At 40.2% G+C, this 18,218-nt stretch overlaps 2 protein-coding genes across 2 annotated transcripts in view; one reads left to right on the forward strand and one right to left on the reverse strand.

The window, feature by feature from the left end:
• The first annotated feature begins 2,344 nt into the window (after window positions 1-2,344).
• On the forward strand, window positions 2,345-4,308 carry LOC146324330 (trace amine-associated receptor 13c-like). The gene is made up of 2 exons (XM_084723643.1): window positions 2,345-2,601; window positions 3,456-4,308. The coding sequence occupies exons 1-2, from the start codon at window positions 2,369-2,371 to the stop codon at window positions 4,264-4,266; spliced, it is 1,044 nt and encodes a 347-aa protein (XP_084579769.1). The 5' UTR covers window positions 2,345-2,368; the 3' UTR covers window positions 4,267-4,308.
• A 633-nt stretch (window positions 4,309-4,941) lies between these two features.
• fndc7b (fibronectin type III domain containing 7b) overlaps window positions 4,942-18,218 on the reverse strand; it is a 47,237-nt gene continuing 33,960 nt past the window's right edge. Inside the window, exons 41-56 of the mRNA XM_084723641.1 lie at window positions 17,916-18,176; window positions 16,186-16,446; window positions 15,829-16,089; window positions 15,102-15,362; window positions 14,115-14,375; window positions 13,734-13,991; window positions 13,207-13,470; window positions 12,315-12,575; window positions 11,638-11,898; window positions 10,893-11,153; window positions 10,221-10,478; window positions 9,641-9,901; window positions 8,423-8,710; window positions 7,300-7,536; window positions 6,097-6,162; window positions 4,942-5,811 (exon numbers count right to left, since the gene is read on the reverse strand). Of these exons, the coding sequence (XP_084579767.1) occupies window positions 5,528-5,811; window positions 6,097-6,162; window positions 7,300-7,536; window positions 8,423-8,710; window positions 9,641-9,901; window positions 10,221-10,478; window positions 10,893-11,153; window positions 11,638-11,898; window positions 12,315-12,575; window positions 13,207-13,470; window positions 13,734-13,991; window positions 14,115-14,375; window positions 15,102-15,362; window positions 15,829-16,089; window positions 16,186-16,446; window positions 17,916-18,176 (4,004 nt within the window). The 3' untranslated portion in view covers window positions 4,942-5,527. The remainder of the gene's footprint in view (window positions 5,812-6,096; window positions 6,163-7,299; window positions 7,537-8,422; window positions 8,711-9,640; window positions 9,902-10,220; window positions 10,479-10,892; window positions 11,154-11,637; window positions 11,899-12,314; window positions 12,576-13,206; window positions 13,471-13,733; window positions 13,992-14,114; window positions 14,376-15,101; window positions 15,363-15,828; window positions 16,090-16,185; window positions 16,447-17,915; window positions 18,177-18,218) is intronic.

Raw genomic sequence — 18,218 nt, forward strand, 5'->3', positions numbered from 1 at the left:
TGGTAATAGGGCTTGCTTCATCCAATAATCAATTCAATATGGCACAAAGACAAGTCATTTAATGTTTAAACTGATAAACTATTTTTTTTTTTTTGCTTTTTGTAAAGCAAGAGAGGTGAGCCAAAGCAAGACAGACTCTCAAACATTAGGAGACATGACATGTTAGTAGTTAATACAGATAGTACAGAGAGGTATTGGGTATTGACAGTGACAATGGGAGAGAGCAGAATTTGTATTGGATAAGGGGGAAGGTTGTCTGAGTTCTTGTTTGTGTGAGTGTGTGGGTGGGTGTCAAGAAGCAACAGGGGAGTCAAATAAATATATAAATTAATTAATTGCAAAATAAATAGATTATTGATCAATAGTGAGCAAAAGAAAGGGAACATAAATGCAGAAGAGGAATGAAAAAAGAAAGGGGCTGAATAATAATTAAATGTAAATGTAAAATGTCCTGCATCCAACCATTTTATTTATTTTTTTATTATCACTTTTTCTTCTTCCTTTTTCCCTTTTCTCGATTTTGTTTTCCCTGCCCCAGACAGTTTTTATACGGGGTGCTGTCCTGTTTTTAGCCGTGCCCAGAACCAGGGGCTGTTGCAGGATGCACCCCATCACTCAATTACCCATCCTGAGCAGCCCCTAGACCAGGGGTCTGCAACCTTTACAATCAGAAAAGCCATTTTTGGCCAAAAAATGGGGAAAAAATCTATCTGGAACCGCAACTATTAAATGCTCTCTTTTCCATGAAGACTTTTTTTTGGCAGCCATAGCTTATTGAGACTCAAGAGGAGGAGCCACCGTCATATATTCACACATTCACATATTGCAACAGATTTTTGAGTTTTCTGCCCAACTCAAACTTTTACAAACTTTCTACTGACCTTTAGTTGAAATTATTTACTATTCTACCTTAGATAAATTTATAGTAAAAGTTAAAGTAAGAGAAACTCAAATTTGGTCACATTTAACCTCAAACCTGATTTGTTACTATTTTGTTGCCTTAAAATTAAATGGTTTATGCTATATATTTTTTAATTCAACATTTTGGGGTTTCTAAAAGTCAAATATTTAAATGATTTGGGCCTACAACAATGAAACATGAAAAATATATATAAAAAAATATATAATGTTATTCGTTTCCATATCATTTTTTGCCAAAGTCACAGGGAGCCAGTGGACAGGAGCTAAAGAGCAGCATGTGGCTCTGGAGCCTCAGGTTACAGACCCCTGGCTTTGGGGGTATCTTGAATTGCTGATTGCAGCAAAGGCTGAAATGTGACTCCCTGAGAATTGTGGCCCGTTGACAGTCATTAAGATATCAGGCACCTCATGACGTCAATTTGTGGTGGACTTTGTGAGGTTAAGGTTTGCTGTTTCCATGTACCTCAAGTAATAGTCCACAACTAGAAGTTTTTTTTCTTCCAGTGTAAACAGATGCAACTCTACCTTTGCCAAGATGTCTTATTCTACACCTTTTTCCCTTCATTGAGTGATACAGTTGATTTGAAATTGGATGAGTAAACTCTCAGCCTCTTTTCAAAGAGGTGATCAGTTGAGTTTACTTGTGTTTACACCACACTTCACCCATGAACAGAAAATTCACATTTACTAAATAATGGAACGAGATAGTGGTCTTCAATATTTTACACCTAATATATAGAGAATTTGCCACAAAATGACCTCCATGTGATTCGCTGTTAATTACTGTCATCTTGCAGCTCATTTGCTGTCACAGACATTATAGATATTTATGGAATATACATGTATGTCGAACAGACTTTGATGATTGAATGGATCATTTTATATGTGATGGCTCAAAGGATGAAAGAAGTTGTGAAGAGTCTGGCAGTTTCACTGAGAATCAACTCATCAGTTTTGATGACCGAGCCATATGCATGTGGTTATTGTGCAAATTTGTTGACAATTGTACTTAGTTTTTTTGAACACATGCTAAAATGTGAATAAATTAGAAATTCCAATCTGTTGTGAATAACAGACTACTTGTTCAGAGATTTGAGCTTAATGTTTTGAAAAACATAATTCTCTTTTGAGAATTGAACCAAAGTGAATGAGAAGAACAGTAAAAACTGTCCACATAATGTATCCATCTTTGTGCAAAATCATAAAATGTCTCAAAGAAGAGTAGAAGTAATAACTAGACAAATAATTTTAAAGAGGGAGAATCTATTAACTCTCAGTGTTCAGTGGATGTAATAGAAGAGTGGATGGTAAGGAGCATCAGGGAAAAAAACAAGCTGATGTAAGTGTGTTGTGGAGAACAACAAGACGATGGGGAGGGGGTGGGTGTGGGAGTGGGGGCCAAGAGAGACGAAAAGATGAAGAAGTTCAGAGATAAATATCTCATGTCATGAAAAAGACAATCGGAGTGCTGTTAGACCGTGGCTACTCTCTGTGTTCAGATCTGCAGTCACTGTCTGTGATGATGGTGGCAGATGAACTCTGTATCTCTCATCTTAACACCTCCTGCAGTACAATGCCTGTTACGCTTCAGGTCATGCTCACCAACACACTGATGTACTGCATCTCTCTCTTCACTGTGACGCTCAACTTGTTGGTCATCATCTCCATTTCTCACTTCAGGCACAGGAACTTTTCTTGAAACATGACACCTAATAGTTTTTAAATTTGGATTTGTTTTGTTTATTCTGTGCTATCCTCTGCTAAAATGACCAACTTAAGCTCTTAGTTCACCCTCTATACAAGGTTTATACTGTGTTTATTAAAAAGACAGGTCATAGGTATCAATACTTTCATTGGAAAATGACGTTCTCTGGTTTTTCTGCAGAAATATGTCACAATAGCTATAATTATTAGGGGTGTCAGAAAATATTGATACACTTAAGTAATTCTCAAAAACATTCATGTGATGTGATGCATGCGAAGATTTGTGGTAGTGGCCTCTTATGTCTTGTGTTTAAACCCCACTATTAGATAGCAATCTTCATATCTGTCTTCACTGTTCTGATTGCATAAAAAGGTAAACTTTTTAAACTCAGACTGTATGCATGTGCTGATGTTTTTCCACATGAATTTATATTTCGACTCTTTTCCTGAAATAAGATTTAAAAAATAGCTATATATTACCCTGCTTACAGTATTACAAAATATTGCAATATACTGAATTGTAATCTCTGTATCCTGATACATATCACATCACCAGATTCTTCCTAATACACAGCCCTAGTACTCATGTTTAAGATGTACCTAATAATACCAGCAAACTGCCGCAGTAATTAGTTTGTATTGTGTGGAGCTGTTAGATATTATAGGGCTTAATTTGGCTCATAGGCTGTTTAGAGATTGGCTTTCATATTTATGTGTCTATAAAAGTAGAATTTCACTTTCCACATTCTATCTGTATTCTCACAAACATTTCTGTGATCTAAACCCATTTGCACTGAATGTGAAGCACTAATCATAATCTCCCCCTCCAGGCAGCTCCAGACGCCCACCAATCTCATCCTCCTCTCCCTGGCTGTGTCTGACCTGCTGGTGGGCCTTGTAGTGATACCACTTGCAATCAGCCCACAGTCCTGCCGGTTTGTGGGTAAAATGTCATGTGCTCTTTCATACACATTGGGCTTCATCCTCACCTCTGCCTCTGTTGGGAACATGGTGCTCATTTCAGTGGATCGTTATGTGGCTATTTGTTACCCTCTACGTTACTCTTCCATGATAACACCAAGCAGACTTAAAATCTGTGTTTCTCTGTGTTGGATCTGTTCTGTTACCTACAATGTTATAATACTGAAAGATCAATTGTCACACACAGATTTGTCTGATTCCTGCTCTCAAGAATGTACACTTATCATAAACTACATTTCAGGGGCAGTTGATCTTCTTACCACCTTTTTCGGGCCTGTTACTGTGATCGTAGTTCTCTATATGAGAGTGTTTGTGGTGGCTGTGTCTCAGGCTCGCGTGATGCGGTCTCAAATTTCAGCTGTCAAATCAAATATTGTGATGATTAAGAAATCTGAGATGAAGGCTGCTAGAACTCTCGGTATTGTCCTTCTTGTGTTTATACTTTGTCTGTGTCCGTACTACAGTCCTTCTTTTGTAGGACTGGACACCACAGGTAATAGAGATTGGGCACCTCAAATTTTGCTGTTTTATTGTAACTCTCTTTTTAATCCTCTGATCTATGCCTTTTTCTACCCCTGGTTTAGAAAAGCGATGAAAGTCATTGTCAGCCTTCAGATTCTGCAATCAGGTTCCCACAACTCTAAGATCATGCAGAAATAAGCAGCTTACTGGTTATAAACTGACTACTTTAATGACTGTGAATGTAGTCTAATTGATGGCGAAGTAAGTTTATTTGGTTTTGGTCAGCTGCACTCTCTCTCTCACTCACTATGAACATTGTGAAATTACAATATTATAATAGCAAAAAATATTCAGGATGTAAACAATTCTGCTTTTGAAACAACCTTTGCCAGGGAAGATAATGGAGTTTAAACTGCTTTGGTTTAGACAAGATATTGAATACGCTGATCTGCAGCTTGTTTTGTTCGTTCACCAGATTAGAAAATAAAAAGTCTACTATTTACTTGACACATGCAATAATTAGAAGATTGTTTTGTTAGTAAAAGGCAGAAATTTAGGTAATTATTTTAATGATTTGCTAAAGACATTTTTCAGTTCTTGTTTTATACACCTAATAATTAATCCAGAGAGTAATTAAGAATGAACAATTATACAATGATGAATAATTTGTTTGATGGTTTGAATACACATATGTCTCTATCCAAAGAGCACCTCAAACAAATGCATTCAGTCCAGGAAGCGATCCTACCCATTTCTTTTCATAATTATAATCAGTCTCAGCCCTAGATATATATATATATATACACACACACACACACACACACACACGTTTTCAGCACTAACGTTTACACAGAGGGTTGTTTTAATGTTTCACAGATTTTTTTTTTTATTCCTTCATTTCTGAGATTGTTAAAAAAGACGTGTTGTCAGCGTTCACAAAACGAGAAGTCACATAGAACATCATAAAGAAAATATACTGCATGGTTTTAAAAATATTGCTTGATAAATTATCAGTTTATTTGTTTACACTAGCTTTTCTTTTAGTTTGACAATCATCCAGAGAATCTAATAATCTAATGACCTATCTCAAAAATAAAACCATTTTTGATAAATATAATTTCAGCAATACTTTGTTAGACAGCTAGAATGCCACATGCTGCTAAAATACCAGCCACAATTATGAAAATGTATATATGCTATTCCTAACAAAGATTCATAAGAATTCAAAACTAAAGGATCTCCTCTTGGTTGATCATAATTTATTTGTGACATGTAAGATGTACCCCAAACAGAAGAATTTTGTTTTAGCTTTTGTAGCTGTAAATTACTTTCTTTTTACAATTTTCCTCCTAAAGTTCTTAGAGATTGAACCGGTAACAATTCTGAAGAGTGAAGAAGACATACATATAAGATGCATATTTCCGCTGAGTCCAGTGTCTATTGGCTCTGCTGTGTTTCATTAGGAGGCACCAGTGGTTGTGCACTTGGGCTCGGAGTATTCGCTCTGTTGGATGGTGTTTTTAGCTGCCAGCCTGATGCAGTAGGTGGTCCAAGGCTTGAGGTCAGTCTCTACGTAAGAATCACCTTCCACGGTTCTCACTCTCGGCATCTCATTGGCGTCTTGCTCTCTCTGTTCCTCCTCAATCACGAGCGTGTACTTGATTGCACCCATCACTGTCGTCCACTTCACATACAAGGAAACTCCACTTACTGATACAGTCACTTCTTCTGGGACTTCAAGATCTGGCAGGCAGAGAGAGAATGAGATAGGTGAGAAATTAACAGTTGTTTTATAATGCAGATCTATGATGATTGCAGATTAATAGCTCATAACTATGTATAACACTTTATCTTTTATGCTTTTAATCTGTAGGACAGCTGAAGATACGACAGGAAGGAGGGAGAATCACATGCAGCAAAGGGCCGCAAGCAGGAGTCAAACCCATAGCCACTGCAGAGGACTAAGTACATGCGGTGACCACCATCACACTATTTCTAGGGCATATGATAACATTTATTCAAATTTACCATTGTCTAAACGGGAATAGACTTGAGAGGCCCGTAAATCTCTTCTTCTGCGAGCTCCTCCTGGACCTGAGGAAGATGTGAAAAAATAGTTACAAATGTCATGAACAGGATTTTATAGGTGCTGAATACAACACTCAGCCTCATAACATCAAGCCTCAGCCATCACCCCTGTTTGCAATGTAAATATATAGTGGAGTAATGCCGTCCTGAACAGAGAATGACATCACGCTCTCCGGGCTTTTGTTCCTATGCAGTCCTCTCTGTTTAGCCTTCCCTGTATGTTTTCAACAAGGCAGCCTGGTGACTAACTAAATCACATTACTACTAAACTGCACCAAAATGTGTTTTAAAACATTTTAGGTCAGAAATATGTGATGCAGTAAATGAATATCGAGCCATCTCTGATCAACACTGCTTAGTTTGACGGTTTGATCCGAGTTCCAAGAGAACTCGGATGAAAACGGTCATGTCTGGAGGGGAACCCTAGATTTGTTAAACTCTTGTGAGATTTGTACCCTTTGTTAATTGTGCACATTGTACAAATGAATTATGTTTTCGAATGTGACAATACTTTGTTTAGGATCTGGGGACTCTTCGAGACAGGAAATACCTGGTTATGGTTAGGTAAAGATCATAGATTGAATAATCACTCTTGTGAGATATCTTACAGTCTGGGGTTCCCTTCTAGATGCGAGAGGCAGACTGGTTAAAATCTTTCTCATTTTACAACTTAACAGTCACTGAAATGTGTTTCTGAAAAACAGTTTAAGCAATGTAGTAACATAATCTTGATTCATATTTCAAGTCATATTTATGTTAGCAGTACGAGATGAAACAACACTTATTTTCCCCTTCATTAAAAAAGCTAAGCATGCATTTGTTTTGGTCTGAGATGCTAAAACACTACAGTACTACAGCTAGGGTAAATGTTGTATATAGCACCTTTAAAATGGCAAGATTAAGTTGCATTCCACAACAGCCTTTCTCCCCAGCAACATTTTAATTTGACAACAAGAGATGATGACTGAATTTTTAAAGGGTTCAAAGCCATGTGACAACAGTGACATTTGCTGTGTGAGGCAGAGGAGGCGGCCATCAGGGCCATTAGAAATTTTATTTGGGCAAATTGATCCTTGACCCACTTTCCTGACTGCACCAGTGGCAGAAGAGTGTTTCAGATGTTTTCAGCCTGTGATATCTCACCTGTAATATTTTGGTTGGGGATGCTCTCTCCCACTGCATTGCTGGCTGTCACTTCAATGGTGGCAGGATCGAAGTTGGTCAGCTGGCAGAAGAGCCCGGTGGTGGTGCAAAGTGCGACACGGCCTGCACCCGACACATTGTAGACAGTGTAGCTCGTGGCAAACAGAGATGCATCCCAGGAAAGCACAGCAGACTCTGTGTTACCAGTGTATTTCACATTCTGTGGGGGACAGGGGACTGGGAAAGAAACATTGGAAATGCTGTTAACAGAAGGACTGAGGAACGTTCTATAGAACAGTCATTGCTAGTGAATAACACACCATAATATACTTGTAAATGATTATACGGCCACTTTTAAGTGTTTATTAATGTACAGTTTTTGTCAGCAATTAAAACCGTCATATGAAAACATTTTTCATATTATATTAACTGTTTTTTTATTGTCATTAGGTCCTGACCCATGCTGGAGTTTTGGGGACGATGCTAATATGATATTAAGGAGCAAAGAAATTCAGATATCAATATATTGGCCAATTCTTTATATTGAATATAAAAAAATACAAAACCATTTTTTGCTCAACACTTGTGGCAAAGACTATTTTACTGTTTAACAATAAACGTTATTGTCCAAAATAAAATTACTGCAATAAAACAGCGACCTTTCAGCTGGGTTTTCATTTCACAATTACAAATTAAAAAAAAAAAACTTAATTAGCTCAAAATAAATCTATATGTTAAATGTGAATTAAGAAAAAGGATCAGATATACATAAAGTGTTGCCTAAAAACCAAACAAATGAAAACAGTCTGCATTATGTGTTTGGAAAAAAAAGTTTTCATAAAGGCGGATATCAGCCAATATTTTGGTTAGGGTCTAATTGTGTGAAATTATAGTGTGTTTTAAGCCATATATGAAACGTTTATATCCTGTTTATGATGGCTAAGAGGGGATAAAGTGAGACCAAACTGTATTTTCTCTCTATATAAGGGAATTTTAGAGCCTGACCGATGTTTGCCAACTGCTGCTATATCGGTCCATATCTGTGTGTGTGTTTGTGTGTGTAAAGGTCACTAAAACCACTCTCCTCTGCACAGAATCAGGGATGAACGCAGTGTTAAGTTACCTGTGACTCCAGTATGGGCCATGGACGGCTCGCTGACTCCAGCTGAGTTTCTGGAGCGTACGGTGACGTTATAAGCTGTGCTGCAAGGCATTGGGAGCTCAAAGTATGGCCTGGACAGCCAGTAAGAAGTGACCTCCATCAGGGCCTGGGGGTCGTTTTGCATTTGACCGGTTACCTCTAAAAGGTATTCAACATCAGAGCAATTGACGCTGTCCCAAGACACCATGGCCCAGTGGCCTTGGCCTATCTTCTGCGTTCGGATGTGCAGAGTAGTCGGCGCACATGGAGCTGAGGAAGAAACAGATTAGAGATTAAGGAATATTTTACCAGAGGAATAACCCAGTTACATTTTTTCTGTTGTACCAGCATACCACTTGTACAATTTAGACTTTTTAAAACACATTTTCACAGAAGAAATAACTTCCTCATTGACCTTCCTCATAGGTTATACTGTTTTTTTACAACATCTTTACCTCTAGATTAGCTGCACTACATATGGTGCTTATCCTCTCCCTGGTGTAAAGTGGCATACAGCACAGCTGTCATTTTTATTTTCTGACCAAAACAGATGTCAGGTTCCTACATTGTGTAGGCAGCACATGCACTTGTGCCCATCTGTGGCCCATCGGTGTGGGTGAGGTGTGGTCAGGTGCATTGTTGGCTTATTGCTATCTTGAGACAGAAGGCGGCCATTATGCCAATAAACAACAAAAACCTGTTCTAAGGTCAGTGACGCAGTATTTTGCTGTTATTTAAATTATTCAGTTATTCAGATAGTAAGATGAGCCTACATAGGTGGGTACACAAAATGCTCACACTCTGCTTCTGCAGTTAATCTACATGTCATCACATCTAAATTGTGACAGTGGCAGAACAAAAAAAAGGAAGAAAGAAAAAGAAAAACACCCCTTTTCATTTAATTTCAGATTTCTGGTGGGGGATGCCGGGAAACAAAAAAGAGCCATTTTTAATTACATTATATATTTTTTGTTTTACATAAGTGATTGTATGCACAAAACACCAGATTCAAGGAGTATATATATATTGTATTTTAATGCATACATACTATAATTAACACAGGAATCTGAGGCCTGAAACTCTATACTTGTGTTTCAACATATTCTGTTTATGTAAAAAAGATTTTTTGCTGAATTAACTAGTTGGAGCGTTGTTATCCATGAACCTGCGATAATTTAATGTTTAAGCTGTAAAATTTACCTGCTCCCGCCTGCAGAGGTGCACTGAACGAGCTGTTGCAGACGCTGTCAGATGCCTCGACAGAGAAATTGTAAATGCCACCACATTCCAGGCCTTCGATGGTGCAGGAGGTGACAGTGCTGTTGCAGTAGAGCGCATCTCCATCCATAGATCGGGCGCAGCCAAAATACTCTACGGCACCCTCACTTGCACCCCAAGACAGGACGGCAGATTTGGTTTCACAATCCATATCCACGGCAATGCCAGAGGGCTCACAGGGCACTGCGAGGCGAGAGAGAAAGGACTTCTGTCAGAGATTCAAGCAGGAGGCTGGTCTGTAGTTCCTACATTTTTAAGGATAATGTTAACTGAACCATGTTTGTTATGAGTGAAAAGAAAACTGTGCAAGAAAAGAAGCCCTATGCAATAATAAAGTCTAATCAGAGAGGTGACTAGTAAGTTGTATATATTGATTAATACACAAACAAAAACAAAACAACAAGAACATTAGAAAAAGCTGGCTTTCAAACAACCACCAAGAACTTGCAGAAAGCAAAAAAAAGAAAACAGTATTTTGCTTTGTGATAGATTATGTCTTTACCTGTTCTGAAGGACGAGGTGCCGGGCTCGCTGGTGCAGTTGTCTCCTCTGGCGGTGATGCTTAAGCTGTACGGCTGTCCGCAGTGCAGATCAGCCAGGGTGTGGTTGTTCACTGAGGTGTTGTAGCTCACAACATGTCCGTCCCTGCCCGTGGCTGTCAGCAGGAAGGATGTAGCCACAGGGGAGTGTCTCCACTTCACTGTGGCTCCGTTATCCTCACACGATGGTACCACTGTCACATTGTCTGGGACACAGGGCGCTAAAAAGAACAGAATCAAACAGTATATTTCATTTGTATATTCTGAATAAGGCCTTAATCCCCGTGTAGCATTTTCTGATTAAAGGAACAGTGTGTAGGATTTTATGGCATCTATTGGTGAGCTTGCAAACACCCTGTGATGCCCTGCCCTTGCAAGGATATCAGAGAACCTACAGTGGCCATGGAACTTGTATTAAGTGGGAAAGGCTGCATCTAGAGCCAGTGTATGTTCAGGTGATTACACATTAATGGAAACATACTTAAATGAATTAATATTAAATTCCATTTCTGCAGTATTCTAATTGTCATTTCATTTATGCAGATATTAAGAGCTTGTTTATGAATTCATGAAGTTTCTCAAAACTTCAAAGATTGACCAAGTGAGTCAGACTGAGCTGGTCAGATGAAATATACCTGTTTTAATCTTCTTCGGTGGGCTTCTGCGGCTGCTGCACTTATCAGAAGAAGCTGATACTATGATGCTGTAATGCATGCCGCAGCGGGCACCCTGGAGATGACATGAAGTGGAGGTGCTGTTGCAGGAGATGACGGTTTGGTCGTGGCCCTCAGCGGTCACCAGGTAGAGGGGTGTGTCCTCTGCCATCTCCCATTCAACCAGCACCGTGTCGCTGTTGCATTGTGTCACTACATTAACGGATGTTAAAGCACAAGGACCTACAGGACATATATGGAAAGATAATTAGCTTGGCATGTATGCAGTTTATTATCACCTAATCTGTTACCAACCTAAGGGTCAGGACCCCTTCAGTGGGTCATAAGATGAGTTTGAGGTATCACAAGATGATTATTCAGATGGAAAAGAAAAGTTTTGCTGCAGAAATTGTAATTTGTTGTTTTTTTCTTTGCTTTGAATAGTTTTACTGCAAACAATCATTCAAAGCCCAGTTAGAGGCATTTAGATGGGAAAGTCATGGTTTTATTAACAAATGCAAGCTGTGACACTGCTTTGTTTTAAGGAATCAGAGGCACACAGCACAACACAAAGACAGAGCATAACATGAAGATTGGAAATCACTGACTTTACCCATAGATGTCAGTCTAACAGAAAAATGCTGGCTAGGTAAGCTTCCTTGTAACCTTTAAAGGAAGCGCTTATTCCAAAATTTATATACTGAGAGTAGAGATTTTTGTTAATTACCTGTCTCAAGCTCAAAGGATGTGCTGTGGTTACTTTCGCAGTGATCGTTGATAGCAGTGACGTGGAAAGTGTAAAGCGTCCCACACTTCAGATCTGGGACATTACAGGGAGAGGAGGCACTGGTGCAGCTGGAGTTGTGACCTCCAACTCCCTGGGCCAGCACAAAGTAGCTCTGGGCTCCTACTGAGGCGTCCCATGTCACCCAGGCGGTGTCTGATACACAGTCCAGACCGCCTTTAACATTCTGGGGCACACATGGAGCTGTCGAAAATCAGAGGAATGAGCATGACGTTTGTGTAGTGCAAGAATTTTTTCACTTTTACACTCGAGTACAAACACATTAAAGATATTTGTGCTGCATATTGCAACAAATGGTTATACAGTTTGGATTTTGTGGGAATAAAAAGGGATTCTGCACTTGAAGAAGCTCCTCTAATGAAGTGTCATGAGCCTCCTCTGTTTTAAAGACATTCTCTAACAGATGACATGTGTCCAACCTGTGTCACATATGGAATGTAAAGTATGAATGGCACAGGTTGGCACTGGTCTAATAATAACTGTACATCTCTCCCTGATGGAGAATGAATGAATTACTACATTGCAAACCCTCATGTCACTGACGCATTGCCACACGTAAATTTTGCACTTGAACAAATGCATGACTGCTGGAAGTTTACCTGAGGAAGTCTTTACCACAGCGCTCGGCTTACTCTCACAGCCGTCTCTTACAGACAGCACAGTAACGTTGTAGCTCTGTCCACATGGTAGATTGCTTATGGTGCAGGCAGTGCCGGTGGAGTTACAGTACAGTCTCGCCCCAGTGTTGCTCACCGCCGAAACATGGAAGTGGTGGGCATCGGGGTTGGGTGACCAGGACACGGTCATGGCACCATCAGCACACTGTGCAGCAATGGCTACATTCTGGGGCGCACAGGGGGCTGACAAGGAAAAGAGCGGAGAGGTAGAGAGAAGCAAAGAGGCAGGTTAATACAGTTTAACAGCAGTAGTCAAATAAAAGCCCGGTCTCAAATAATGGCTGGGGGACGTGGTTGACACTAGTGATGCATGGATGGGTTCTATGTGTATCTGAATCAGCAGGTACACATAAATCATACACCCGCCAACCACTGAACAGTATTAGTTACCCTTTAAATCCTGTCAAGCAGTGCAAGTTTTTCAAGTGATTTCTTTATTGTGTGTTTTCTTTAACGTTTGATGATTAGAGAGGCTGCTTTCAGTTTGGTTTCCATGTGTGCAGTAATGTCACAGCAGTAAATATTAGTAAGATTTAAGTAGCAAAAATCCAGGACAGAGGAAATTCTCTTCAGGAAAGAAGATTAAATAATCAAAGAAGTTGTGCAGCTGTGCTTTGTGTGTGATGCGCACAGCGTCTCTCTTACTGGGGAGACGCAGCCTATTACCCAACCTCTACCTTCCCTACTTCTACCCTCTGAGGAAATATAGTAGTTTTGTTAAAGTACTTAATAGATTTCTTTATTGAGGAACATTGAGGTTATCATCACAACAGTAATAGTTGGTGTCATATTTGGCCCCCCGGATTTATAATACCTGTCCGCATGTAAGTCTTGTCGCTCTCCGCACTGGAACAGAACCCGTCCTGGCTGAAGACGCTCACATTGTAGGTCTGTCCACACTGCAGGTTGCTCAGATCACAGTGGGTCAACGTGTTGTTACATTCAGTCTGGTGGCTTCCGTCTGCCGTAACTCCCACTGCAATATAGGAGAGAGCTCCACTGGCTCGCTCCCATGTCACTGCAGCAGAGTTTGAGAGGCACAGGAGGGACGCCTTAACGTTGGTTGGCCTGCAAGGCACTGCAAGACAAAAAGAAGACAGTCAAGCAGTGAGATAACAGAATTCCTGTGACTTAATAATGTATATGAGACCTGAGACAATTCACATGTCAACAACACATCTGACTGGCTCTTTAGAAGGAAAGTAAACTTTCAATACTTTCACTAGTCTAATGAAATTTTGGATCTGGTTCCAAGTTGGTAGAATACTCAGAACTCAAACCATACTCAAGTAATGGAAAATGATGCTTTTCATACTGAAAATTTCCATTATTTATGTTTACCTGATTGTAGGTTGAGGTAGGCGTGGCTGTTGTCGCACCGTCCATCCTGAGCTGTCACTGTCAGGTTGTAGAGCTGACCACAATGCATGTTGGGTAGCTGGCAACTGGTCGTGGTGCTGTTACACATTGTCTTGTGACCATCGGGCCCTAAAGCTTTCACGATGTAGGAGGACACACCCTCTCCTTCTTCCCATGACACGACACCTGTGTCATTGCTGCACACCATCTCGGCTGATACTTTCTGTGGTACGCAGGGCACTGCAGACGGATGGATGGACAGACAGGTGTGAATGAAGTCAGGGGTAAATACAGCTTTAATGTAGGATAAATGTCTAATGGAGGTACCACATGATAATGGCTATGGTTCAATCTTGACTCTACCTGTGTTGATCTCCACAGCGGAGCTTCCAGCACTGCTGCACGTCTCATCTGAAGCACTAACAGTGATGGAGTAGTTCAGGCCGCACAGCAAGTCACTGAACAGGCATGTTGTATCGCTGCTGTTGCACGTTGACTCGTAGCCACCGTTGCCCTGGGCAACTGTGGTGTAAGATGATGCCCCTTTGCTGCGCTCCCAAGAGACTGCCACAGCACCAGACTCACAAGCCACCCGGGCCATCACCTGCTGCGGCACACAGGGCACTGCACAGACACAGCCAGAGAAATGTTAATCTTGAATCAAAACACTGTCCAATAATCATTTATAGAAGTGGAGAACCATCATTAATAATTATTAGTAAAATCAGCAGTGACAGAGAAAAGACAACGCAAACATTTTGCCGAAATCGGTTTCATGGAATTGTTTTGAGTAGTATTGTCTGAATTTCCACCATGGTCTAAAGACCTGTGAAGATTATGGAGCACAGACATATGAAAAAGTGTCATCTGTTTTTACACTTAATTTTTGCCTCATTATCATCTTCAGTATAAATGTTCAATAAGGCCTGGACTTCATCATTGGGTCATCTGTCATATAGCTTCTTTTTTGTTGTAGGAAGAAAAAATATAAACCAGTTTGCGACTGCATGGTGGCTAAAATAAGATACTGCAAGTACTCAACCAATCACCCCCAGTGTTCCTGTGCTTTTGAAAAGTACTACTCTCCCTCTACCCTCCCTAACCCTAACCTTTTAAGGAGCCTCATCCCTGCGGTGGAAACACAGTTTCACACAGGCTCCTCATCACTGGGGAAAGTTTCTGTGGTGGAAACATGTCTATATATATATATATATATATATACATATATATATATATATATATATATATATATATATATATATATATATATATATATATATATATATATATATATATATATATATCACACTGTCAGGTTGTAATGTATTAAATCTCTTTGGTCATCTTTACCTGCTTTCATCTGTTTGATGTCACTCCGTGAGACATTGCACACACTGTTGACGGCAATCACACTGATGTTGTAGGTGAAGCCACACAGGAGGTCTGGGAGGACGCAAGACTGTGATTCTGTCTCACAACCAGATTCATGTTCTTCCACACCAAATGCCTGGACAATGTAGGAGTCAGCGCCTTGGCTGGCCTGCCATTGCACACGGGCCGTGTTGGTAGAGCAGTCCAGTACAGGTTCAACATCCTCAGGAGTACAAGGCACTGGGGGAGGAAAGGGGAAGTGAAAGGAAAAAAAGAAATTATTGATTTAAGTGAGGTTCAGAGATCAGATGACTAAAGGGCCATTTGAGTTCTTTTATTAAACATTGATTTTAATGTCTTTGAAGTTGAAGCAACTTAACACCAAGTTGAAAGGAATGATTTTATTGACCTCATCTGGCTGAAAGTTTAAAGTCAGTTGTAGAGCAGGTTTCCCACCCATGATCCAAGACACACACTGCCCTGCACATTCTGGATATTTCCCTCTTCCAACACACCTGATTCAACTCATCATCAAGTCTCTGCAGAAGCCTGATAACGAGTGGCTCATTTAAATCAGGTGTGGTGGAGCAGGGAAACAAAAGACAGTTAGGTTGGTAGGATGGTTTGAAGTGAGCATGTGTGTGCAAGGCAGAACAAGATTTTCAGTTGGTGTTAAATTAAAATCCTGCTGTTTGTGAGAACTTACCAGACTCAACCTGCAACCTGGAGCTTGGAGGGCTGCTGCACTCCTCATTTGAAGCCACAGTGATCACATTATAGATTTGGCCACACTGCAGGTCCCTCAGCTCGCAGTTGGTGAAGTTGGAGGTGCAGGTGGAAACATGGCCACTAGAGGACCGGGCTGTTGCAGTGTAGGTCACGGCACCCGCAGCGAAGGCCCAGTCCAAGAGGGCCGAGTTAGTGAAGCAGTCCAGAACCACTGAGCCGATCTTTGGTGTGCAGGGAACTGAGAGAGGGAGGGAGGAAACGGAGGACTGGGTTAACACTTAACACACATCAAGAGAAAAACAGTCAGAGATTCATGTTAATCCAGTTGTTCTACCTGAGTTGAACTTTGTAACTGGGCTGGGTAAACTTGAGCAAATATTGTCCTCCGCCACCACCTGGACCGAGTAGGACTGGCCACAGGTCACGTTGGTCAAGGTACACATTAGGTCTGTGGTCTCACAGAGTAACACGACTCCCTGAGAGCTCTGAGCCGTCACTTTGTAGGACAGAGCGCCATCGCTGGCGCTCCAGGACACTGTAGCCTGATTCTGAGAGCAGTCCATCTTCACAGACACGTCAGTAGGAACACAAGGCACTGCAGAAAGGCACAGGGAGGAGATTATAGCAGGTTTAATCATCTAATCATGTCTTGACTTGACTTTAGCCAATCACATGTCAGTAAGATAGCTAATTGTTGAGTCTTATTCCCAAAATTTAAATATTTGACAACCTTGGAATGGGACTCAACAATCAACTGTCTTTGAGTCACCAATCAAATACATCTTTAATCTGACTACCTGGTAATGATGCTGCATTCATGTGCTCCTTGGATATTCCCTTAAAACACTGAAATATTGCTATTATCTGAATTGTTATCAGGTTTAATGCTAATATATATTTTTCTAACATCAAGGTTACACTATTACTACACTACACTCTATTACAGATTAAATATGAACCAAAAAAATCATGTACAATGTGCAAACTTTAAAAAGGTGTCAACCAAGCATTTACTTTCTCTGTTTCTGAAACTGGGTCGTGTGAAAAAGTTTTCACTTTATGAGTTGTTGCTCCGACTTGAGGGTGAGTTCACATTCATTTTCCCTGTCAGAGCTTATTTTTACAATTACTCCGACACCACATGAACATGATGAGAGCCGACGGTCAACTATCTTTGACCAGAATTGCTTACTTCACCTTTAAAGAAGCAATAAGACAAAACTTGGACAGTGTTGGAGGCAATTATAGACATTTTCTTCCCCCGTAGATTCTTTTAAAATACTTCTATTTGCCCATTTGGTATGAACTCTGTGCAATTTGTTAATTGCTGTAAAGACAAGACACCTATTGCCTGTCACCGATACTCCACAGGATTTTTTTTTACCCATGTTTGAGTTTTATATGCACAAATTAAAATTTAAAGAATGAAATAGACTATTAGAAGAGAGAATAAATAAGAAGAAAGTAACCTAAAAAACTTTTTTACTTAAAAAAACATGCTCTGGAGCACTGTAGGACTTCACAGATATTTATGATAAGTTTTAAGATAAGATACCTTTAAGCTTTATCATTAAGAAAAAACATATTGTGACTGGTTTCTTATGTAAGGACCCTTTTATCTTTATTGAAAATTGACCTCAACTTGTTGGGGATGTTTGGGAAGATGAAGATTAGATCACTATCTGGTTGAGTAAAAGTGATTTTTTTTTTTAACTTTATTAATCTACTTAAACTTTTGACCAAAACTACTTAAACCCCTTCTGTTAGCAAAATAAAAAATATATGAAAGAGGGACAGAGAAAATGTATGAAAAAGTCTAAAGAATAAAATATTGCTAATGTCCTGAAGGGGAATGCAACCAACAATTATTTTCATTATCAGTAAAACTGTCAATCATTCTCTCAATTAATCAATCAGTAATTTGGTCCATAAAATCCTAAAATGGTAAAAAAAAAAAAAAAAGTTGATCACTGTTTCCCAAAGATATTCAGTTTACTCTCTCAGAGGACTAAATAATTTAATAGTTGATAAATTAATCACTGCAGCTCCACCTGAATGTCTCACCTGACTGCAGCGTGTCGGCCTCGCTGGGGTCAGAGTTACACTGGTCCCTTGAGGCGACGACCGTCACTGTGTAGTTCTGTCCACACTGGACGTTGGGCATGCCGCACCGCTCGTTGTCAGACCAGCAGCTTTGTGACTGGCCGTCTTCCTGCGTCACCGTGGCGATGTAGTGCCCTGCTCCAGCAGAGCCGGTCCATGACACCACAGCAATGTTAGCGAAACAGTTCATGGAGCTGGAGACGCCGGTGGGCGGGCAGGGCTCTGAGGGAAGGACGGAGAACGGACAGGATGATGTTAGTGAGG

The sequence above is a fragment of the Lutjanus erythropterus genome, chromosome 7, assembly GCF_056507025.1.
Source record: "Lutjanus erythropterus isolate fLutEry1 chromosome 7, fLutEry1.hap2, whole genome shotgun sequence".
NCBI lineage: Eukaryota > Metazoa > Chordata > Actinopteri > Lutjaniformes > Lutjanidae > Lutjanus > Lutjanus erythropterus.